Source organism: Centroberyx affinis, unplaced genomic scaffold (genome assembly GCF_046629955.1).
Source record: "Centroberyx affinis isolate AG114_WGS23_722 - 3 ecotype Tasmania unplaced genomic scaffold, CSIRO-AGI_Caff_v1 ptg006930l_1, whole genome shotgun sequence".
Lineage (NCBI taxonomy): Eukaryota > Metazoa > Chordata > Actinopteri > Beryciformes > Berycidae > Centroberyx > Centroberyx affinis.
In genome coordinates, this window is record NW_027283511.1 from 44,793 (window position 1) to 70,113 (window position 25,321).

At 42.6% G+C, this 25,321-nt stretch overlaps 2 protein-coding genes across 2 annotated transcripts; one reads left to right on the top strand and one right to left on the bottom strand.

The window, feature by feature from the left end:
* Positions 1 to 49: 49 nt before the first annotated feature.
* On the bottom strand, positions 50 to 17,878 carry LOC139639188 (coiled-coil domain-containing protein 191-like). Its single transcript, XM_071513270.1, has 17 exons — positions 17,801 to 17,878; positions 17,029 to 17,055; positions 16,783 to 16,918; positions 16,501 to 16,653; positions 15,892 to 16,070; positions 15,466 to 15,689; positions 14,578 to 14,722; positions 14,213 to 14,403; positions 13,673 to 13,928; positions 12,548 to 12,981; positions 10,602 to 10,684; positions 10,122 to 10,204; positions 9,807 to 9,908; positions 9,471 to 9,614; positions 7,852 to 8,004; positions 7,050 to 7,204; positions 50 to 222 (listed from the first exon to the last, which is right to left on the bottom strand). The coding sequence occupies exons 1-17, from the start codon at positions 17,876 to 17,878 to the stop codon at positions 54 to 56; spliced, it is 2,712 nt and encodes a 903-aa protein (XP_071369371.1). The 3' UTR covers positions 50 to 53.
* A 487-nt stretch (positions 17,879 to 18,365) lies between these two features.
* Positions 18,366 to 24,236, top strand: LOC139639186 (queuine tRNA-ribosyltransferase accessory subunit 2-like; the record flags this gene model as incomplete). The annotated part of the gene is made up of 7 exons (XM_071513267.1): positions 18,366 to 18,393; positions 18,763 to 18,973; positions 19,128 to 19,183; positions 20,582 to 20,658; positions 20,775 to 20,984; positions 21,223 to 21,422; positions 24,067 to 24,236. Coding segments are annotated over exons 2-7 (916 nt in total), but the record flags the coding sequence as incomplete, so codon positions are not given.
* Between the last annotated feature and the right edge of the window lie 1,085 nt (positions 24,237 to 25,321).

The window sequence follows — 25,321 nt, forward strand, 5'->3', positions numbered from 1 at the left end:
GTCCTCTCCGCATTTATATTATGAGATCGGTGTATGTGTATGAGTGTTGTCTCCTACAGTGAGGGTTTTTCCCAGGGGCATCCCAGTGGAGAGGAGCGGAAGTCAGGCAGAACCTCGGCCACTTTCCGTCTCAGCTGCTCCCGCCTCACCTCCTTCTCTCTCTCCTTGCGCAGCAGAGCTGGAAACTGCCGCCAGGCCAGGAAACATCCCTGCAACACCCGTCTGAAACACAGAGAGAGAGAGAGAGATGGAGATGAAGCCAGTGAGCAATAAGAAACTGAATTTAGGAATGTCTGGGTTAAGGAGGCATCATGAGTTTTCACGTGTTATTAGCGACTCATTCAACTCATTCAAAATGGCATTTAGGCAGCAGGTGGAAATTCACTGGTTGTCATGGCATGGATCTCTCCTGAGAAGCTGAAGTTGATAAACGTTCATATTTTGGGGAGGTGCTACTGAAATCATGAAGTTAGGCCAGTCGTTCTCAACATGGGGTCCGGGGACCACCATGGGTCCCCAGCAAATTGATGAATTATTAAACTTCACCATTATTTCATTTACAAGAAGTTAGAGAATGTAGAAGAATGTCTGTTTTGATCATAGTTTCGATGTTATCTCTCTAACTACAATACATATAGTCATAGAGTTCTGGACAAAATCATATCTGACAACTAGAAAGTTGCATTTTCTGGAGAAAATGCATGTGATTGCTGAGAGTGCAAACTGTGGCTTGTCTGGTGCAGTTTAGTGTGGGCACAGCTCACCCTTTCTGTTGGCTGTCTGTGACTGGTCTATCACTCTCCTCTTTCCCTCTTTCTTATCCTATGGCTGTATTTATGTCACATATTTATGTCTGTCTCCACTTGTTGACTCATCTGCTTCACTCTCTCCCTGTTCTTCAGTTGCTGTCTCACCACTCTCTTGGTAAAACAGGGATAGGTAACATCAACTGACTGCATCTACATACTGGTGCTGATACTGGTCCTATATATGTACCAGTGGCTGTGTGTGTTGTGTATTTGTGTGTGTGTATGCGGGTGGATGTGTACTGATGTGTAATGCATGTGGCAGACTATACAAGCACTGGCACTCGCACATACTGGTACCAGTAACTGTGTGTGTGTGTGTACTGGTGTGTAGTGTGTGTGGCAGAGTATACAAGTACTGGTACTTGCACATACTGGTACACATACTGGTACTATATACGCACCAGCAGCTGTGTGTGTGTGTGTGTGTGTGTGTGTGTGCATGTGCATGTTTTTGAACATGACTGTGGATCGTCTGTTCAAACTGAAACGGCTGAAGTAAAGTATAATATGTGTATGTAATGTTAAAACTGTGAGAAATGTGGCAGTTTAAAACACTTCTGTGAAGGAGCTGTAATGAGTGTCAATTGATAAGTAATAATGTTAGAAATGTACTAAAATTTCATAATAGTAACAAGTACAAAAGTAAGAAAATATGTAGGAAGGCTTATGTGTAAAACGTGGAAGGAGTATGAAAGGTATGAAGTAGGAAGGCTATTTTCTGAAGGGTAGAGGTGAAGGGTGGAGTACAAGGAGTATGAAGAGTAGGTATATATTCAGTAGAAAAAAACAAAGTAAGAAAGTGACAAGTACTAATGTTAAAAATGTACTAAAATCTAATTATACTAAGAAGTTAAAAGGTATGAAAATATGTAAAAGACATGTTGAATTAAGCAGAAGAGCTGCATGTGTAAGAGAGCAGTGCAGCAGAAACTACTGTGAAATAGAGTGGAACACTAGTGTCGAACAAACGTTAATATCTCAAAAACTATACATCGCATCACTTATATATTGACATTGTGAGTGAGTGCAGAAGTAGCTGAAGGATTTGATGTATAATATGTGTATGTAGTGTTAAAGTTGTGCGAACTGTCACAGTTTTAAAATGTGTGAATTTAGTAAAAAGTACAGCCTGTACAGTCTGCTAGAGTGTGTTATGACATCACGCACTCTAGGCTGGCTCCATAGGATCCCATTATAAAGGTTGAAAAAAGTATAAAACTTAAACTGCGATTTCTCAAAAAGTACAAAAGGTATCAAAAAGCTGAAGAAGAGTAGTAAAGTACTAAAAGTGGTGACCCGTTTAAAGTTTGAATTGAGTGTTTAGCTTAAAGTATGAAAGAGTAGTTAGAGTTCAAAGAGGGCATGGTTTGAACAGTCCTCCCATAGACTTGCATTGTAAAAACAGGTACTAAAAAGGTGAATAGTTCAAAAAGTATAAAAGATATAAAAAAGTTGAATACATGTAATAATGTCCTCAACAAGCTGAACAGTTTAACGTTTGAATGAAGTTTCTAGCTGAAAGTATGAACGAGTAGTTAGAGTTCAAAAAGTGCTGACTTTGAACATTCCATCCATTGACTTCCATTATAAAAAAAAAAAGTGGAAAGAAGTAGAATATCTTAAAAAGTAGAATAGATATCAAAAAGTTGAATACCAGCCCACATGTCCTAAACAAGCTGAACATTTAGAAGTTTGAATGGAGTTTCTAGCTTAAAGTATGAAGGAGAAGATAGGTGCCAAAAAAGAGAAGATTATACCTGTGATTGCTGACTCAGCAATCACACAATAATCCAAACTAATTTTGGGCATTCAGTCGGAACCAATCAGAAGACGGCTTCGCTTCGGCATGCTTCCATTCTGACCGATTATGAGATCATTGGAGCTGGACTGTGCTCTACCAATCAGAGCCTGTCTCAGCTGCACTGTTGACATCACAATCAGAATTCTGGTGTTTGGTCGCAGCAGCCCAGGGGATAAAAGGCCGCGCTCGAGGTCTTAAGCTTCATACCTTACCTCGGTAAGGTATCCTCCCCTGGGCGCTGGTAAAGCTGATGCTTGGACCGTGGCAAGAGGCTCTCTTTGGGAACCTTTTTACATGGTCCTAATTTCAGACCAGTAGCTATTGGACGCTTTATGGGCGTATTTGGAGACTTTCTCTTTATTTGTTTTTTTTTTTTTTTCGAGCTAGTATAGTTTGTATATAGTATATAGTATCTATATAGTATAGTTTGGACCAGGTGGCGTGGCGGCTAGTGAACGCGGTTCGTTGAAGAGCAGGTGGTTGGTACGAAGAGGCGCCGTCCGCGTCCCGCTGAAGCCAACCTGCCAGCCGCTCCAAAGGTGCGGTCTGGTGGTTAGTGATGGCGGTTCGTTGAAGAGGTGGTGGTTGGTACGAACAGACGCGGTTCGCCTCCCGCTGAAGCTAGCCTTGCCAGCCGTTCGTTAAAGAGCTGGTGGTTGGTACAAAGAGATGCAAACCCGCCACCCAGTCCAAACTATCAAAATTAACTAGAAAAAAGTCCAAACTATCCAAACTACCCAGTCCAAACTATCAAAATTAACTAGAGAAAAAAAAAATGTTTCTAGTTAATTCTGATAGTTTGGACCAGGTGGGTGGCGGCTAGCGCACGCGGTTCGTTAAAGAGCTGGTAGTTGGTACAAAGAGACGCAAACCCGCCACCCAGTCCAAACTATCAAAATTAACTAGAAAAAAACACACAAATTCTAGTTAATTTTGATAGTTTGGATCGGGTGGCGTGGCGGCTAGCAAACGCGGTTCGTTGAAGAGCAGGTGGTTGGTACGAAGAGGCGCCGTCCGTGTCCCGCTGAAGCCAACCTGCCAGCCGCTCCAAAGGTGCGGTCTGGTGGTTAGTGATGGCGGTTCGTTGAAGAGGTGGTGGTTGGTACGAACAGACGCGGTTCGCCTCCCGCTGAAGCTAGCCTTGCCAGCCGTTCGTTAAAGAGCTGCTGGTTGGTACAAAGAGATGCAAACCCGCACGCAGTCCAAACTATCAAAATTAACTAGAAAAAAGTCCAAACTATCCAAACTACCCAGTCCAAACTATCAAAATTAACTAGAAAAAAAAAAATGTTTCTAGTTAAGTTTGATAGTTTGGACTGGGTGGGTGGCGGCTAGCGCACACGGTTCGTTAAAGAGCTGGTAGTTGGTACAAAGAGACGCAAATGTGGTCTGGCGGTTAGCGGTGGCACTTCATTTAATGCCATCTTATCTAATCTTATAGAGTTGTAAGCCCTTGTCAAAGTCCACAGCAAGAGCTTTACCAGGGGCTCCAGGGAATGCGGTGGGTACCGCTGCTGCTGCTGCTGCAGCAGTACTTTTAAGCCGCGTGGTTTTAGTCAGTAGTGGCAAGCAACAACACTGCTGCTGCTGCTAATTACATTATTACTAGTGAAAATGCTAATTTAAGATATCTTTTTTTACATTATGACTAGTCAAAATGCTAATTTAAGATATCTATAATTACATTATGACTAGTGCACTTGAGGTATCAAACACAAGGCAGAGTCCAGTTTGGGATGAGTTTGGGATATGACTGGCATGCTTGGTGATTGATGACATATGTGGTTTCGATAGTGAATGTCCTGTATCACAAACAACCTGAATTGAACAACATTGAACAACTGATTGAAAATTAGATTAATTTTGTTTTAGAAAATAAATTGTTTTAAATTTAAATTTGTTTTATGTTTGTTTTTTCGTTAGTCGGTAGGCTTATGTGAAAAGCTGGAGGGTATTAGTAGTATGAAGAGTAGGAAGGCAGTGACAAGTAATAATTAGATAGTAATAGTTAGAAATGTACTACAATCTAATAATACTAAAAAGTACAAAGGTATGAAAATATGTAAAAGACATGTTGAAATGAAGAGTGAAATAAGTACAATAGCTGCATGTGTAAGAGAGCAGCAGTGCAGCAGAAACTACTGTGAAATGGAGTGGAAATGTACTAAAATGTAACAATACTAAGATACGTATAAAAAATATGCAGTTGGTAGGAAGAGTAGGAAGGCTTATGTGAAAAGCTGGAAGGTACAACAAGTATGAAATATGAAGAGTGGGTATATATTCAGTAGAAAAAACAGAAAATACGAAAGTGACAAGTAATAATGTTAGAAATGTACTAAAATGTAACAGTACTAAGAACTAAAAAGGTATGAAAATATTTAAAAGACGTGTTGAAATGAAGAAGAGTGAATTAAGCAGAAGAGCTGCATGTGTAAGAAAGCAGCAGTGCAGCAGAAACTAGTGTGAAATAGAGTGGAAATGTTCTAAAATGTGCTAAAATGCACTAAAATGTAATAGTACTAAGTAAAAAGGTATCGTTAGTCAGTAGGCTTATGTGAAAAGCTGGAGGGTACTAGTAGTATGAAGAGTAGGAAGGCAGTGACAAGTAATAATTAGATAGTAATAGTTAGAAATGTACTACAATCTAATAATACTAAAGAGTACAAAGGTATGAAAATATGTAAAAGACATGTTGAAATGGAGAAGAGTGAAATAAGCAGAAGAGCTGTAGATGTGTAAGAGAGCAGCAGTGCAGCAGAAACTACTGTGAAAACAGTACAAACGTTAATATCGTAAAAACTGTACATCGTATTGCTTATATACTGACATTGTGAGTGAGAGCAGAAGTAGCTGAAGGGTTTGATATAATATATGTACGTAGTGTTAAAGTTGTGTGAACTGTCACAGTTTTAAAATGTGTGAATTTAGTAAAAAGTACAGCTTGTAAAGTCTGCTAGAGTGTGTTATGACATCACGCACTCTAGGCTGGCTCCATAGGGTCCCATTATAAATGTTGAAAAAAGTATAAAACTTAAACTGTGATTACTCAAAAAGTACAAAAGATATCAAAAAGCTGATAAAGTGATAAAGTACTAAAAGTGGTGACCCGTTTAAAGTTTGAATGGAGTTTCTAGCTTAAAGTATGAAAGAGTAGTTAGAGTTCAAACAGGGTATGGTTTGAACATTCTGTCCATTGACTCCCATTGTAAAAAAAAGTGGAAAAAAGTAGAATAGTTTAAAAAGTATAATAGATATCAAAGTTGAATACAAGCCGGCATGTCCTAAACAAGCTGAACATTTTAAAGTTTGAATGGAGTTTGTAGCTTAAAGTATGAAGGCGTAGATAGGTGCCAAAAAACGTACGGATTAAGAAGAAAAAAAAAAATAAAGAGCGAGAATATTATAGTCACTGCAGGAAGGACTGAGCCTTTACATGGTACGCGCTCTACTTGGTGAGCCACCGGGCACCCCCTTAAAATATGTTTTCAAGAAAACAAACACGTGATACCATTTGAATGCAGATAGGAATGAAAACTTACAAATGTAATTTTTTTTATAAAGCATATTTCAACTGTAGTCACAAAATGATTTGACTATATGAGGTGGTTGGAAAGGATATTATTCCAGGAAAATAAAAAAACATTTTTTGCCGACCTCTAGTGACCAGTCAGTCGAAAGAGACAGTGCCATGCCAACTAGTTTTACCATATTAAAGTTTCCAGCAGGGCAGCAGAGTGAAAGAGAAGAATACTACCCCAAGTGATTTTATTACTCTTAATCTGAAGGGCATTTTAAAGCAAACAGCCGATATGTGGCACTTAACTGGATCTATGGACACAGTGTAACTTACACTCCACTGCACAGGCGGTTGCAGTGGAAAAGGGTAGCATAGGGAGAGAGAGAGTTTTATGCCTGAATACATCAATTTACCATTTGCATATACTGTGCATGCATTAATGCAAGGGCAAAATCCATCATTATACCTTTAACATAATCTACAGTACTTGTTGATGTTTTAACCACATAAACCTCTAACTAGTTTGGTTATACGTGAGTAAAGCTACCCTGTTAACGGAAGGGGGCTGAATTTGAATTGGCAATTCAAGCTTATTCTGGGTGTCTGCAGGTTGTGAATAAGTCATAAAATGTCTTAAATCATATTATCTTTACTAGCATGTGCACAGAAAGGCCTTGAGAGATCTTGAGTACAGTTAAATATAGCATTTTAAGTGTTAAATTCAGTTTAAAGGACTTACAAATTTGGTTTCTTGGTGCCCTGTTACAAAAATGGCCTGATATAGCATTGTAACTGGCACTAAAAAAAGGTCTTACAAGGTGTGAAATTTAATTTGATGAAACTTGCAGACACTGTTATTTGGGGGAACACAGAGCAGCACCCACACAGCGTCCATATGGGAAAGCCACAGGTAGCTGACCTGTCATTGTGTTCCTGAGCCAGTTCCTGGCGGTCCCACTCCACCAGTCTTTCCTGGGTCACATGGTCCAGGAGTGCCAGTAGGACTCTCCTCAGAGTGTGTTTACGATAGAAACGCTCGGCTCGTTCTTCCAGAACCATCCGCCAGTCCTTCAGCTGAAACAGGTAACACTCACTCAGATGCAGATAATGACATTTTGAAATTGTGGCCTTGATATTACATTTGAAGGGTTTCACTCCAAAACATGTATCCATTTTGGAAAAATGTTGTTTCCTAAATTTCATCAATCAATATTTCAAAATCATAGATGGTTCTATCCATAAAAACATAACTGTTTTGTAAGTAATGGTCTTAAGATGACTACTAGCTTCAATAGTTACCCATAATGGACTTAACATTAGTACCAGCAATCATTTTGTTAGAAAAGGTGTCAGTGTTTTCAAATGATGATGATCTCATTTTGGAATGAAACTCTTCATTTACATTTTAGGTATTGCTTGTATCCATATTGACTTACAATAAGTAGTAGAATAACTCAACATCCATGAAAAAACATAATTGCAAGTTACTAACAAATAAGTGAATAAGGGAATGGCAATACACTAGAAGAGAGCTACAAATGATATACAGTTTTTTTTAAGTCAGGGTAGCTGAAAACAACCAAGGGCAGGTAGAGGAGGAGATTAAAAAAAAGTTTGTAGCCTGAAAAGAAGTGTTCTCAGTCAATGGCAGAGGATGAGGACTGAGTCTGCAGTTCTGATAAATGTGAAATGTGTGTGTGCGACTGTGTGCGAATACACACTCTTTTCCAACAGCCTAGGCTCCTCCGAAGCAGAAAGTGTTGGTGCAGTTGGTCAGCCGAGGCTTCTTTCTGAGACAGGGACTCGCTTGCAGATTGCTGCCAGGTTAGTGTGCAGCGCCTCAGGAGGAAGAGATTGTGATGGCTCTCGGCCAGCTGGCGGGGACAGAAAAGAAAAGCGCCAATGCACGATGATGAATGCATCCAAACTCAATCACAAGCGCCAGGTACAAACAATGGGATGGCATGAAATGAAGAAGTGCCCGTCTTAGACTGTGTTTCACATCGCCTAAAAAAAGCTTTTTTACACTGTTGGTGAAACACATACACACAAGATATTCAGAGTTTGTTGTGACTCTAAACTAAGGCAGTGACATTTTGAAGAAATGCATGATGAAAATGAAATACTGAGCAGTCAATCTACATCTCATATGAACTTTATCACCGTTTCTCACATTTGTCAGGACATTTTCCCCCCTGCCTCCTCTACTCGCTGTCTGTGCTCCTCTTATTTTCACAGGTGGTCAGACAGGTGCTCAGTGTGACGTCTGTGCTTTGTGTGTGTACATCCATGTATGTGTGTGCTGGCTGGTGGGTATATGTGTTTAGCTATGGCTTTGGCTTGGGCCGCCTCATTTTGCTGTCATGTGAGAGTATTTTTACCTCAACAGTTGCTCACAGCTCACAACTATCAGTCTATTGTATGTGTGAGAGTTGGCTGCCTGTGGATACGCAGTGCGTGGTATGTGGTACTTTATGAATAATATTTTAACTTACAAAGTTACATGCTACAATTCAGCCCCCTTCTGTTACCAGCAGGATAGCTTTACTTACATATAACTGCACTAGTTAGAGGTTTAGGTGGTTAAAACAGGAACAAGTACTGTAAATTAGCTTTGTTTACATTAGATTAGTTAGACATTGAAGTTACGAAGTGCTTCATAACCATGGGAAATACAGTAACAATTGACAAAGGTTAATAAAACAGAATGGGATAAAATGGTAAAAAAAGCCATAGGGATAAGGCAAATAGAATAAATGGACAGCAACACAGATAAAACTGAATAGAAGCCAAAGATTATAGAAAGGTGTTATGATAGAAGTAAGTTTTGAGAAGGAAGGACAGAAGGACACAGGAACAGTCGAAAGTCCCTGCCTGAGGAGCTCAGGCTGCACACAGGCTCATTAGGGATCAAAAGTTCAGAAAGATAGCTAGGCACCAGGCCGTGCAAAGCCTTAAAAATAATCAATAAAATGTTTAAATCAATTCTGAAACGGACAGGCAAGCAGTGGAGAGATGGAGGAGATTTGGTCCCGTCTCTTGGTGCCTCGCTGCAGCATTTTGAACACATTGGAGCTGTTTGGAGGCACCGCAATATTCAAGGTGAGATAAAATAAAAGCATGTATAATGTAAAGTTTAAGACATATCTAATGTTTGCAATATTGCAAGAATAGTTGCGAGATGGAAAAAAAACAGCTATGGTCAAACAGGTCTCCTAGGTTCTTGGAGTCTTAGAGTTAGAGAACCAAGGGCAGGCTGAATTTGGCTGGAAATAGTTTGTGTGTTATATGTGTATCAACATGGCTGACGTTGACTGAAATAGACATGACTGATGATTACCTGTATGTTGGTTTGTGTGAGCTGAAGGAGGCGTTTCCATGGTGCTAGGCCTCGCCGTAGTAACAAGGTTCTGTGGTAGTGCTGCCGGGCCAGAGTCCGCAGCTCCTGCTCCCTTTTCAGCTGCTTCTGTTTTTCCTCTTCCCTCTGGACGGACACACACACACACACACACACACACATAGTTGGTGTGTGTGACATTTATTTAACATTCTGGAAGTTGTCACAAGAGTGCTGTCCTGCTGTGAGTCATTCTATAAAACTCACAGGAGAGGACAGTTTCTTGTATTCTGACTCATGTCTTTCAGTCTCTTTCATAAAATATGAAGTATTTCTCACCTCTCTCTCCTGCCTTTTCTCCTCCCTCCTCCTCTCCGCTGCTCTGCGTTTCTCCTCCTCCTCCTCCCTCTGCCTCTCCTCCTCAGCGGCTTTCATCTGAGCCTGAAAACATTTTTGTTTTTTTTCCCCCCATTATTTCAGACTATGACACCTTCCCCAACATAAACACACACCCACACACACACTAACTAATCTCGCCCCGCAAAAACAAAAAGGAGCCATCTCAGACGATTACAACTTGCTGCGGTCACAGAAAGCAATTTGATACTTTCCACCAGCTGGATCCTCCATAGCATGACCCCCCCAATCTCTCACCAGCTTCTCCTCTTCCTTCTTTCTCTTGACTTCCTCAACTTCCCTCCTTCGTTCTTCGCGCTGCCGAGCACGCTCCTCCATGGCTTTAGAGAGAGAGAGGGAGAGAGAGGAGCACAAGGTATTCTTCTGAGGTACGACATAATCTCAGGAGTAGATATGTGCATGTTTGTGTACAGTATGTTTGTCCCTTCATATTCTGACCACGTAGCTGGAAGTTGAGGCAAACACACGGGCGCTGCTGTCAGGAGAACTGAGGACCGGTTTTTATTTCTTCTGCAAAGGTTACTGCTCCATACATCTGATTCAGGGCCATGAAATTAAATTTCTCTTTTTCCATTATACACAGTGACAAAAGAGCTAGGGCATTCTGTGACCATCTGTTTGGAGGTAGATGTGTGTGCTTGTTGTGTACTGTATGTGTGTCTGTGTGTGTTTGTGTGTTAAATTCCAGTGGCAGAGTGGAGGAATTTGCTGACTGACCCGTGACGGTAGGATGGGGACAAGGCTGGCGCTTGACTGCTTTCTTGGGAGGCGAACAACGATTGTCGGTTTCTCCAGTGACCCTGGAACAGTAAACATCACACAAAGACCAGGAAGAGAGGATGTGAAATATACAGTAGGTCTAGATTCAGACAAACTTTCTCCCAGCCAACTCTGTCAGAAATCAGTCCTCAGATTCACCTCTCCCTGATCCTCGCATAACTCAACTCAACATTCAACAAGCACATTTTCAAGCTATAGGTCTTGAGTCAGTGTGTGATGCTGAATTTCAATATCTTCTGTTACAAAAACATTATGAAAATACAATTCAATATTGTATATAGACTGACTACTTTCAAACTACTGATTGCACAACTGGGCAGAGGTGTTACCAATTATGTTAAAAGGTATTTAAACATTTTTTAAGGCATATTTCATCCATAGTCACATAAATATTTACCTATATGAACTACACTGAATGTACAAAATATGAACACAATCCACATCTCAATTGTCCCAAAGCTTCTCTTTATCTACATCTCCTCCTTTATAATTGGTATAGATTTAATAAGGACAATCAATAAGGGATAATGGCTTTTCCCTGGATTCACCTCATCAGGGTATGAAAAGTGGCCCTAATATGTTGTCCATTCAGTGTAGTTTGAAAGAGTATTATCTCTGAATATAGAAATACAAATATTAGGAAACTACTAGTTTCACCATATGTTTCCCTCTCCTCTGCTCTGGTAGAGAGAGAAGCAGGCTGGTGATTACATTGTTCATCATCTGTAGAGCGTTTTAGAGCCAATAGCAGATGTGGGACACGTTACTGCAGTTATGGAGACAATCTACTTTACAATGAACTGCATAGGGGGTTGCAGTGGAAATGGCTGCATAGGGAGAGAGGCGTCTCATGCCAAGCTACATCACATCCATCACATCAAGTTACCATACACATATACAGTATATAGTTACTGGAATGGCAAATTCCTCTCTATAATCCTCCACAACAACTCTGCATACTCTATCCATGTTCCCACACAATTTCTAACCTTTACTATAACTTATTTGTTGTTTTGTGTTCTAACCATCTAAACCTCTAACAAGTTATCTTACTGGAACTGTTAACGTACAAAGACCAGATTGCCATGTCATGAAATATTCACTGTGACTGCAAATCTACATTCAGACACACTTTCTCCCAACAAACCCCATCAGAAATCTGTCCCTCGCTTCACATTTCCCTCGCATAACAATGCAAACTTTTAATTGTTAAGAGTATTCACCAAGTACATTTTCAAGCTTGATTAATATGCATTAAACAGTCCATAATGATTCTGATAGTAAACCTTGAATTAGCCTGCAGTAGAGGGAATCCTAAAGGGGACTGGCATATTGTTTTAATAAAACTGATCCTTGAATGGTGATAATTCCCCCAACTCAACAAAATCTTTCACGTATAATTATTCTTAGTTCCTTCTAAAACCACAGTACTGCACTCCAAGCGAAGTTTCCATTTTGGAGGACACCTAACCTTGCGGGACACCTAAATACTCCCAAACGGGCAACAATTCATAAAAAATATACAAGGGATATTCCTTGCCAGTCACGTAAAGTACATAAGAGGAAATAAAGGCATGAATTCCCCAAAGAACAGAAGAAAAGAACAGAAGAAAGAACAGAAGAATCCGGGCAACAATTGGAGAGACAGAGACACTACTCCTCAATAATTTATAAAATTCTAATAAAAGTAAAATATTTAAATGTGGATTGCAAATAATATAAAAGTGACTGTGTGCAAGGAAGCATAGTCAGCCAATTTCAACTCCCATCACTTCTGCCTATACACCAATATAGATACACCAATATACATAGATACACCAATATAGATACACCCACACAGAGAGCCTGGTGCCTCTCTGTTTCCTGAGGTACGATGAGCCTACCTCTGCTCTTTAGGGTCAAAGGTGAGGCCAATTGGCTTGGAAGCTGCAGGGATCGACAGTTGGGTCAGCTGTGTGTTTCTCTGCGCTTCCAGTTTCAATCCCATCATGCTCTGCTCCTCCTGCAGCCGTGCAATTTTCTCTTGCTGCTCCCGGAGAAGCCTCCTCTGCTGTGTGATGGTCTGCTGCTGGACGGCGTGCCTGCGCTCAAACCGGCTGCCCAGTAACTCCGCGCTTCGAGAACGGGTGGAGGGACCGCCGCCACCGCCCTCCTCACCTCTCTGCCGCGCCTGGCGGAGCTCACCAGCAGTCAGTGCCGCATGGCGTCGGCTCACCTGCCACGGCTGGGTGGGCCGGGCCACAGCACCCACTGGGGTGTTCTCCTTATGAGCTGCGGTGGCGGCAGGGGCCAGAGTGCCTGATCTGTGGTGATCTTCCTACATGAAAACAAGATAAAACCTGCCTTAGGTCCAGGTCTACAAACAGCTTAAGGAGGAAAACATACATATTGAGATCCCATATGTATCTTAGGTCAATTTAATCTCTGCTGAGACTTGGCCCAGCTCCAGGCTTCCTGATATAAGTACAGCTCCTCCACTGACCCCTCCACCTTGAACTGCTCCGTCTCTACATCTCCCGTTCCTCTGTCCCTCGAGCTCTGCTCCACTATCCTCTATCTGTTATTTCTTTTACATTGTTTCCATCTGCTCTACACCCCCCCACCCCCCACCCCGCCCCTCCTCTATATTTATACCATCCCTTCTTTCTCTTTCTCTCACTCTCATTCTCTGGTGAAACCTAGCAGGGTTGTGAATATTTCAGCAGGGAAAGTTTCTCTCCCCGGATGATGAACTGAGAAAAGTACAGGTCATTTCTTGAAACTGGGAAAGATAAGTTGTTTATTTAGTTCAATGCCAAACTTATTTATTGCTTTGCTTATTAGGCCTTTGGCATTACCTGCCCACAGTATGGCTGATGTTTTATTCATGATTAGAGTCACTCTGTAACCTTTGGGTCCCTGTCAACAATATGATTTGTCAGGTCGTTTCCAGTGGGTAGCATTAACAGTGTTAACATTTGCATTTGCACCTGTGCATTGTTGCTGTCGATATTTTGATCTGTGAGTGCGCCTCTCAGCTTCTCAGTGTCTGGTTGGTCAGATGCCTCAGGTGGAGCCATTAGTGCCTCATGAGCTGTGGTTTCTGTGGCCTTGAGTTTGCCTGTGGATGCAGCATCGATTAGGGCAGCCATCTTGCGCCGAGTTTCCCCCTGCTGAGCCAAAAGCTCTCGTTGTTCTTTTTCCATCCGGCACCATAGCTGCCAATCATTTAGACATCGCCTTAGCAATCGCCTTCGGTCGCTCTCCATGGCCAGCTGGCATCGTCTAGAGGAGGTGAAAGTTGGGATCATATGTTATTTTTAGCCCTCACTCATTACTAAATTATTTATTTACAGTGTAACAGTATAAATGCTCTGACAATCAGTGAGTGTTTTCCTAGATTCTGTATCAATTGGCAGTCAGTTTCATTCTGTATAGGTAGGACACCTGTAGTATAGGTCATTTGTGTTAAAAAGCCAAATCTAAATTGTAGTTTAGGATTTATAGCATCACAGGTTTACAGGTCCAGTGACCTCACTGAAACTCAAAACGTTCTCCTCAGTCCTTGCCTGTTTTCAGCTCGGAGCTCCTCCTCTGTTCTCTCCATCTCTCGCTGCTTTTGTTCCGCCCACACCAGCGCTCGCCATGCTCTCCATGCTCTCAGCTGTCTCTTCCAGTCACAGAGGGCTGCAGCTTTACCCATACGCAGCCTTTGGTCCAGCAGCACTGAATACCATCCAGAGAAGTGCCTCTGCAGACACTAACATACACACACAAATGCATGCATGCAGGCACACAAACTATGGCAAACACTCACTCAAATGCATATGAATGACAATTATGGGAATGAAGCATGGATTCATGTATCCACACACACACACACACACACACACACACACACACACACACACACACAGAGGGTATAAGTACCAACCTTCAGGTTGTGCATGTGAACCCTGGTCTGAATTTGCTGTTCTTTGTGTAGTCGCTCTGTGTCCCTCTGTTGCTGTTTTGTGGGAAGTGGAGGGTCTGACTGGAGGCTCCTGGCTGCCCTCTGCCTGTCCAGCCTCTCCCTCTCCCTGTGGGATGATATATTGAAATTCAATATATTGCAATACAAAAATGTGACAATACGTATCGTGGGGGAGAAAAATGAATCACAATATTCTCTTCTTTTTTTAGGCATTTCATGCTTTATTGATAGAGACAGTGTGAGAAAGAGACAGGAAGGTATGGGAGAGAGAGAGAGGACGACATGCAGCAAATGACCGCGGGCCGGATTCAAACCTGGGTTGCTGCGGTAAGGACTGAGCCTTAGAGTTTACATTCTAGCAAGCCAGTGCCATCACTAGAAAGATTTGTGTCTCAGAAATAAACAGAATTCTGCACAGTCATTGAACTTTTATTTATTACATGGTATTGTTGTTGTACTGAATCGTTATTGAATTTGATTTCACTCTTAATTAACAAGGGAGTTCATGATGAAGGTTGGCTTAGGACACATTTACAATTGGAGCAATGGCCTGGGTCAGTATATGCAGGGGAAGAGACAGTGAGCTGCTCCACTTGAGAAGCTGGGTGAAGTGTTTTTCTCAAGGGAACTTGGACAGTAGTTGTTTGGGTAGGGGAGCTTGCTCATCATAAGCTCACTTCTGTTGTCATTAGGCTACAATCAACCCATTCAATCCACTTTAAAAAGCTGTTTATGTAACAGGCAATGCCACAGGTAATGCAATCAGACAGGTAATTGATGGTAATCTCAGACGTGGGGGATAGATGTTGCACAGCAGCAGGGGGTCAGTGGTTGCTGTGGATACCATACCTCTGTCTAACCAGCTGTTCCAGGCCTCTCCTCTCCTCCATCTGGCGACGCAGTCTCACCATCTCCTGCTGCACCATCTCCTCTTGCCTACGTGCCTCCTGCCTTCTCCTCATCTCCTCCTCTCGCTCCCTCCGTTTCGCCTCCTCTTTGGCCCCCCGCCGAGCCTCCTTCTCCGTCTGCCGCCTCTGCCTCTCAGCATCCCGCCGGGCCCTGTTCTCACGCACCTTCAGTGGCAATCAGCAGCAATCAGCGTGACTGAGAACATAGCTCAGGGGCGCACTGCTCCAGTCGCTTCACTCAGTGCCACTCACTATGAGTGGCACTGAGTGAAGCGACTGGAGCAGGACCCCCCCGACTGGACCCCCCCCCCAATTCACATCTCTTCCACAACTTCAAGAATTCTTTGGCGTCATTCTGGTGACGTACCTGTCGGTGTCGCGCCTCCATGGTGATGCTGGGGTCTCTCATTTTCTTCCTATTTTCTTCAGTGTCCAGTGCCAGGTCCTGCACTATTCCAGAGTCCAGCACCTCTTGCTCCATCAGGTCTTGTAGGAAGCTGTTGACTGCACTGTTCTCCTCTTCCTCAGCCAGGTGATTGTACAGGTCTGAGTATGTATTTTTGTATGAATAAGTGAGAGAGAGAGAGAGAGAGATTTTGAAATATTTGATCACAATTGAGGTGCATTTAAAGTTCAGGACAGTTTTGGAGTGGTCTGTTTAGTCAGACATTACTGGGCAGAGACAGTGACTTGCGGAACTCTATTTATGTTGTATGTCCATCAGCACTACTACATGAGTAGGTGTATGTTATGTTTGATTTGGTTCGAGTTAATTTACATTTACATTTTTGGGGTGAACTATTCCTTTTAAAGGTTTTCTTCCCCAGCCTTGCAAGTATTTTACTACAATCTCTGTACATTCTCCATTAGTCCCAATTCCCATTCTGGCCAATGACATTGAATTTGAACTAGCCTTGATTGAAAATGATCGGCCTCGGGTTAGTGCAGTGGGTAATACAGTTTCCTTGCTCAGTACCGTCAAAGTTACTGTAGTCCAGGGCAGTAGGCCGAGCAGCGGCCAACACAACAGGACTGCTCCTCTCGGTGGAGCTAATCAGGTCATCATCTTCCCCCATCTCCAGCTCCAGCCGCAACTTACTGCCCATCCAATCACTCAGGAGAGCCTGAGCTGCAAGACATAAAACACAAATACCTGCAGTCCGTTGTTCAGTCTGCTGCTGCATAGGCTCAACTGGCTATTCTCTAGCTAACATTTCTCTAGAGACAGTTCTATTATTATTTCTATGGGTTGACCTACCTTCACTGTAAGCGTCATCATGATCTTGTAACTGGTCAGTGCTTTGCAACGGCATTGTTTGGCTGTTTATGCCTGAACTAATTTTCTTGTGGGAGAAAACTTCCGACACAGCAAACTCAGAAGCCATCTCCACTCGCTGAGGACAAGAAATTTCATGAATGGAGTGGATATGGGCAGACAGACATGTAAATGCACACACAATCACACCTGCGCCCAGACATAAGGGAGCCAAAGGGTTCTTCTCACCTTCATCCACTGATCAATATCCCCATTCTTCAAACGCATCTGTTATTGAAAGAAAATTATTTCAAGCTTAAGCTGATAGTTTCTCAGAGACACCGTGGGGCCCGTGAAAAAGCAGGTCTGTCTGTCACCTTTGCCTGCTTGTAATGCCCAAGCAAGTTCACAGACGCTGTAAGCTGCAGGCACAGTGTGCAAATTGAGGGCCGAGCCAATGCCTGATGTCTGAGGATTATTCCACAGCAAAGCTTAGCCATTGCCTTAAATCAGCAGATTACTTCAGAATCATTTCCCAGACGTCAAAAAGTCGGTGTCCTACTCGCTGTGATTCAACTATCCCTGTCTCACGCCACAGGCATCTGAGTATCTGAGAAAGGCCATCTGTATGCCATTGCTAAGCCTTCCAGACACTGAAATAAGCTATGAGTTGATACATAGCTACACTGATGTGCACCTTTCCTTTATTCAGAAATCCAAGAGGACACATTTACAATTATGGTTTATCGCTCTGGGGGATTTAATATTCCAAGGAAAGGTCTGGAAACTTAAGAAATATGATACAGTTCATACATTGAATATTTTATGTTTTCCTCTTTGATAAATGGCAGTGTTGGGGTGAGCAATATTAAAGTCAAATGACCGAAGAAGGAGCACCTCAGGCTATTATCTCGAATCGGCTAGCTTCTTTCGTTCTTCTAATAGTGAAGATAAGGTCTAAACCAATCATTATAGAGCTGTTCGCCTCTTGGCTTCGCATTAATCCAGAAACCAAACTTACCTTCTCTGCAGATGTTTTACATTTGGTGAATCTCTTCCAGCTAAAGAGATGAGGGTTGTGCCCTGGGAATGTCATCATCAGCAGTATGTCAGACTTATATACCTGAACTTGTGTAGGTTACATAAAAAAAATGTATGAAAATGTGTACATAAGTAAGTACAAAGAACCATCCTAAAACGCAAAAGCTGTATCAAGTGAGGTCTGCGATATGGACTGACTGAGTACTCTGGGTAATGTAGTGTATGAATAATTTTCCCAGGCTAACGGTCGCACCAATGAAGCATTTCTGGACTACGTGTCCCAATAGACTTTTTTAGCACCTAAAGCGTCTCTTTGGTAACCATAGTAACTTTGTTCCCTCCCTAAATCAGCCAAAGTAGTTTTTCGAAGTCAAAACATAGATAAATACATTTTAAAAATCCAATGACATGACTTGTTTAACGTTCTTCATATGGCACAGCAGATGTGAGCTTTGGTGAAGCAAAACGGTGGCACGAAGTTATTTGTAGTTTTCGAAGTGTTGTCTGCTGCTGATGATGACGCCATCTTTGCGCGACTTGTAGTTCTTTGGCTGTCAGGCAGACTTTTTGTAGGTAAGCGAACGATGCTATCAAACTCATGCTGTTTGAAATGAACACAGCTAGTGTTGCGTATGCTTTTTTAAAAATACATAAGGCTGAAATACAAAACATCTTAAAACGCCGATATCTCCGTATCCAGGAATTGCAGGAAGCCGTGTATACACAGTAACACGTGAGTGTCGTTAGCTACGTGGCTAATAGAAAGGCTCTTTAGGCTAATGTTAACGTTAGCTAATTGGCGCCACCGTCATTCAAAAGTGTTGTTAAGACGCTGCAGTGTAAACCTTGAGTGAACCTATCTTGTTTATGTGCACATCGACTGCAGCTCTGTTTGTGTCGCCGTTGAGAGGCTAACCACCACACTGTCTGCTCGTACGGCAGGCGGCAGGATGAAGCTGGAACTGTCCCGTGTGGTTCAGGGAGGATGTCGGCTGGGTGTCCTGAAGGGGCTGGGCAGGACGGGACAGCACGCCCTGGAGGTCCCGGGGTGTTTGCTGTACACACGCTGTGGCACAGTGCCCCACCTTACCCAGGACACACTGCACACCCTGAGCAGCCTTCCCTCGGTAACTCAGCTCACCCTGTCCACAATGTAAGCCAATCTCTCTGTTTCTCTCTCTGTCTCTCCCTCTCACTCACACACACACACACACACACACACACACACACACACACACACACACACACACACACACACACACACACACACACACTTCTCACTTCCATTCCTATTTTCTTCCCTCAAGAGCAGAACACCAGGAAGTATTGGAGGAGTTTAAGGATGGATTCAGGAAGTTTGCAGGTACTGTAAGCACAAGTTGCGTTACATTAATTTTTTTCACAATCTCCACTTTCTTCTCACCCCTCACTACCACTTGCCTTCCAGAGAATAACTAGGTCAGTCACATAGGGTTACATTTATATCATTACAGTAGACCTTCAGTTACCCTACCGAATACATCTTGTCAAAATCGTTGGAATTGCTTTGATGTGTGCAGTTAAAAAACAGTTTAAACTGCAAATTAGAATAGATGGGGAGTAAGAGTCCACCCAAACACATTTTATACTCAGATTTTAAGATACCATGTATCCGAACATTTCCAGGTTTTGAATGACCTCTGTTTTCAAGGGGTTCAGGCAAGGGAGGTTCTGAGTTTAGATCTCTCTCAAAGTTGTCTTTTTCTTCCCCTTTAATGGACCAATCATGTCTGTGAAAAGTATGACATCTGAACTATGTTGTGTTCACACTCTGGACAGTGACACACCTGTGCATCCTCTGATTGTAGAAGGTTTGGTAGGTATTGAAACAGGCCTGTCCCCTACCTATATACTACTGGGACAGCAGATAAGACGGGATCTGAATCACTAATTTCTGTGCCACAGGGGTAAGGCGGCGGTAGTGGAGGAAAGGAAGTGATTTATTTATTTATTCAACCATATCATTCAACCTTATTGCTGTTCTGCCCCAAAACTATTTCTTGTTTAGCCCTCTTGACAACTTTATCGTCATTTTAAATTAACTACCACATCAGAAGAACCTGTACCTGAGTATTTACATGCTCAAAATCCTGCATCGGTGTAACTAGTTGATTAATATAAATGTCATACATGCATGATGCACACATTCACTCTGAATTATTTCCTCTGGCTAAATTGTAAAAAGGGAAGCAATTGGCAGTGCTTCTAAATATATGTTGCATATATTATTGAAAAGCGGATTAGCTTAATGAGCTTCACTCAAAACTAGTTCTGTTTTGTGTGACACACATATGTATGTACATATATATATATATGTCCCAGAAGAGTGACCTCATTTGTCTATGCTGTTGTTGTGACACTAAGCTTTACCCTGCTTTAGGCAACCACATTTGAAATTAGAAATATAATTACGGTAGCGTTACTCTTTACTGCAAGGGGATTATTACAGTGTTGACATCAGAGCCCCAGAAAGGGAAAGCTCTGATTGGATAATTAGAAATGAGCAGTATTGGCTGTTGTTGTGTGCGTCTTTGTTTTGTCACGTTTTGATCTTCTGCTGCAGCTGGGTTTGCTGATAAGACCACGCCTGAGTCCTCTCTCCAGACTCAGTTGTGAAATTAACAAACATCAATGAAACATCTGGCTCTATCACATTGCTTTGTACCAGTCCTTTGCTGACTATAACCCTTTTCTTTCTTGACTCTTGTTTTGCTTTGTGCAGGTCTTCGTGATACAGTGTTGTACTGCTCTCTTCATGACCCTGTGACCCCATGCCCTACAGGCCACATCACCAACAAGGTCAGGGTCATGCTCAGGCTAACGTTTCTTTTGAGATTCTCATAGGTATTATTATAGGTATTATTGTCACTCAAGTGTCTTGTCAAGTGAAAATATTCTCTCTCGGTTGTGGCCAGACGGTGTCGGTGTGGGGCAGCGGTGGGCGGATAGAGCTGACGGTGGCCAAGTTCATGGCCCTCCAGAAGACAGTGCAGCCAGACTGGTACCAGAGCATGGCAGACGGAGAGACCTGGCAGAGCAACACCTCTCGCAAAAGGGTTCGAAAATCAGTGGATCGAACTCTGGCCCACCTGGACGAGTGTCTGCTAGTGCACCACAAAACACAGGTACACAGACAACCAGCAATCACTCAACACATTCCATAGTTCTCTCACTTATGCCAGAGAGATGTGAAAGTCAGAGAGACAGAAATGACTGGAGAGGCGGACTGAGACTGTTTCTATTTCCTGTTAGGTTTCAATATCTGTCTTTTTCTGTCTCCCTCTCTCACTCTTTCTCTCTCTGTCTTTCAAAGATTTCTTTCAATCGGTTGTTTATTTACTCAGCTCTCCCTGTCATTGTCAGGAGTTGCAGGGGGTGGAGGTGTTTGGGGTGGTTGAGGGAGGAGACATCCTGGAGGAGAGGGTGCGCTCAGCCAAGGAGACAGCCAAGAGGCCCGTGGCTGGATTCTGTCTGGACGGCCTCCAAACGGGCTCCATGGACCAGGCCCTGAGGATCCAACTCATCACTGCTGTGACCAAGGAGCTGCCAGAGGACAAACCCAGGTCGGCATTTCATGTGACTGTGTGACTCAGTCATTAGGCAAGCTCTAAAGTGTGTATTGATCACAGTTGTAGGGGGAGACGTAGATTGCCTTGCACTGTCACCCTGTCCCGTCCCCAGTGTGTAAATGAAGATTAAATACATAAACACAGTCAATGAACAGCAAGCAAACAAAAGGAGGCAGGTGGGTGAGTGGACGTACTCTGTCCTCTGTATTGTCATTCATTACCTTGACCTCAAAGACAAAGAGAGAGATGTAACTCAGAGGCACGTACTGTATATATGCACCGGATGAAGACCAGCATGCAGGTGGAATGCATTCCTGCCTTAACAGAAAGCTTATCTGCTTAATTTATTTGAAATTTTTAACAAAACCATGTAACAGATTCCCATTTCTCATCACACTCTGCCTGTCTGGTACAGCTGTGGCCATCTGTGTTTTGTTCTCACCGCGGCAACAATGTGGTTTAGAGACCGGCCAGGTCCAGTTGGGGGGAGTTGGTGCTGCCCAGTCAATTAGTTATCCTGATTGATTGATCACATGTGGAAACCCAGCAGCTCTGGTGTGCTCCCCAACCTTTCCACTGCCTGTCAGCAGTCATTATTTTCCATCTCAGCTCAACCTTAAAGGATAGTACCGACGGTGTCATTTAGAGTTACAGCCCATTTACTACTGTCTGTCTAGTTAGAATTCCCCTAATAAAATTGCAGTGCATGCCGTATGTAGTTTGAGTTTTATCATTTACTTATCATTTTTGTAATACTATACAGTGTCAAACCTAGCTTGAAATTAACTTCTGTCCCAGCTAACAAAGACGCCCTAAATAAAAAGACATGGATGGTGACAATAAAGCTTGTAAGGCGACATGTTTTTGAGGAATTGTTTCCTGTCGGAGACTTCCATTTCTCCCTGTGGGAGAAATGGTCAGGTGATTGACAGTAAGCAGAGTGTAATGTAACATGTGCATTGATATGAAAACACTCAACTCGGGCACAATGAAATAACGATAAAACAGAAACTTTGACAAAACCAACTTAAGGCCAACTTATGTTACACTGATGGATTATCTAGCTCGGGCAATTTTCAGGTTTGTGGAAGTTGTTTGTCATACTTAAGAGGAATGAATGTCTTCTTCTGAAGGTAGGAAAACAAGCCCTGATCTGATGTCAGCCCTCCATACTGTATGCCTCTCCACCCTTCCTTCCCATAGAATTTGAATTGATAGAACAGTCATTCCCTTTCAAATCTTCACTCTTGAATGGTAATTTTTAACAGTGGCTGCCATAGAATGTTTGATAATGTTGTTATGGAAACCAGTGTTGATTTGGTGCATGAGGCCGCGGCCACACTGATCCGTTGTGTCTGTCCGTCTCTGTTCATTTCAATTCATTTTCAATGAGAGCTGTCCGTTGTCTGGGCAGCGCTGATGATGCGTCTGTCCCCGTCAGATTTCAGACCCAGTTGAGCTTTTTCTGGACAGACGAATTCGTCACCGTCCGTTTAGCAAATCAGAGGCGTTCCTACTTTTTTATTTTTTTTTTAAATAAACACGTTGACGGTCCAATACAGCCCAACGGACAGAAATCTATCAGTAATTCTGTGATCCGTTTTCTGAAGGATCAGTGTGGCTGCGGCCTGAGGCTGAGAAAGCTAGTGTTACCATGGCGACGGCATGGCAGTTGTGATGAACATTCTAACTTCTCATGTTCCCACACTTGTACTGGAACAATGTTCATTTACATGGCAACATTATCATAATTATATGGAAACCATGTTAGGTGAACCAAAGGAAATGACCCACCATGAGACACCAGGAAGTTTCCTTTCTATCCATTCAACTTCTGTGTTCCGTCCACTCCTCTTCCATCTATACTTTCTGTGATTATGCTTACTACATGCCCAAGAAACCATGGAAACCACCGCCTTTCTGCCTGGAAGCCATGGCAACCAACTTTCCTCTCATATACTGGTTGAGCAGAGTCTCTTTAAAGGCACGGGGACAAACTTCCCCCGGAGGTTCCCAGTTCTCCCAACCAAATCAGCCGGTAGCCTTTCAGTGGCATTTTACTGGGGGCACATCCCACATGTCTTCTCCTCTCCTGGAGGTGATGGAGGAGTTTGAGAGAGAGAGGATCTGTGAGGAGTGGTAGCCCATATCCAGGAGCCCAGGAGCTCCCTGTGGGCCTTGCTGAGTTTGGTTCTGAATAGACTCATCTCGAATGCAGCCGGTCGGCATCCCTGCTGGTTGCTCTGGCTGTTATGAGATACAGAGTTTCCCCCTGGACCAAGTGGAGTCATTATCGAATGCTAAATTGGGTTTGACCTTGGCACCTACAGGCAGGAGGGTCAGAGAGAGCTAGTTTAATAGGAAGCCCTGGAAAAGTGAAAACACGCACACTCAAGGGTGCACATGATGTTGTGGGGAAGGGGAATGCTGTTGACATTTGTGTGTGCCTATTATCTGCATAGATGTTTGTGTGTGTTCTATCGATGTCTATGGATCCTTCGTTTACATTGATTTCATGCGTAATTCAGTGCCTAGCTTTGTGCTGTATTTCTGTCTTGGGTGGCATTTAACATTTGTTTTCTCTGTGTGTGTGTGTGTGTGTGTGTGTGTGTGTGTGTGTTACGTGCATGAATCCTAGGCTGCTGCAGGGTGTGGGAAGGCCTGACGAGGTGCTGGCGTGCGTGGAGGCAGGAGTGGACCTGTTTGAGAGCTTCTTCCCCTTCCAGGTGACGGAGCGAGGCTGTGCTCTCTGCTTCAGCTTCGACATCTCTCCGGACCCGGAGCGCGCAGGTAGAGCGCCGCCTGCAGGTGTGGTGAATCACTGTGCTAAAGACGAGTTTTGTCACAATTTTTTACCTTAGTACTGATATTGGCTCAAGTAACATGGTTTCGCTTCTAAGTCGTTATCACAGAAAAAACTAAACCAAGGTAATGAAATAAACGTATAAATGATGCAATATAATGTCTAATATTTTGCGAAATGCTACAATCAAACCAATAAACTTCGATTTATCCACTTCATCAATTGATACACATAGAAAGTAGAAAGTTTTATTTTTCAAGAGAAGGAACTGAAACTACAAAAATTGTTGCACTGCATGCCTTCCACAGTTGCACTTGGACTGTCTAAAGTTGTTGAACGTCATTTTCTGGTATAATGTTTGGTAAAATTGATTTGTGCGTAAATACAGTTGTTTATAAACTGTATTCAAAAACTCTGTGGTACTACAGTGCAACCGTTTCCATTAACCATCTCAGCCCCTCTGTCCTCTTCACTCTGCACGCTGACAGATATTGATCCATGAATGTGCAGTAATATAAATGTGATTCACCCACCAGCACCGAACGGACATAAAGAAACAAAATAGCTTTTTTTTGTGTTAATGATTTTCATTCATCTCTAGTACTATTTCTCTTCTGCTTCAGGCTCACCTTGACATTGTTCCATGCATGGAAGTTGTTGTGAGATGTAGATCAAGCCCATTACCTTCGGTTGCTCTAACGATCCCATTTAAGCTCCATCAAACCCTTATTATGCTGCTGAAAGGCATTCATATAAATCCGTCATTTCATACTCTGCAGTGCCCATATTTTTTGTAGAGAAATCCAAGTGTTTCATGTTCTTTGAGGCAATAACTTAGATGAATGCCACCGTGCTTCTGGACATGTAGCTTTTGATTCAAAGCATGCAGGGGGAGCAAAATGGCTTGTTTCTGAATAAAAAGTGGTAAAGTTTTTTATTATGCACAAGTGGTTTGCAAATGAGACATTTTGGAATTTTGCTGCACTTCCTCATTATTTTCACATTTCTGCTCCTGTAAATCAAATTGAAAGACCTTTCAATTAATGCAACTTTGCCCAAAGCCATATAATGAGAAATGGCCTATGTTTTT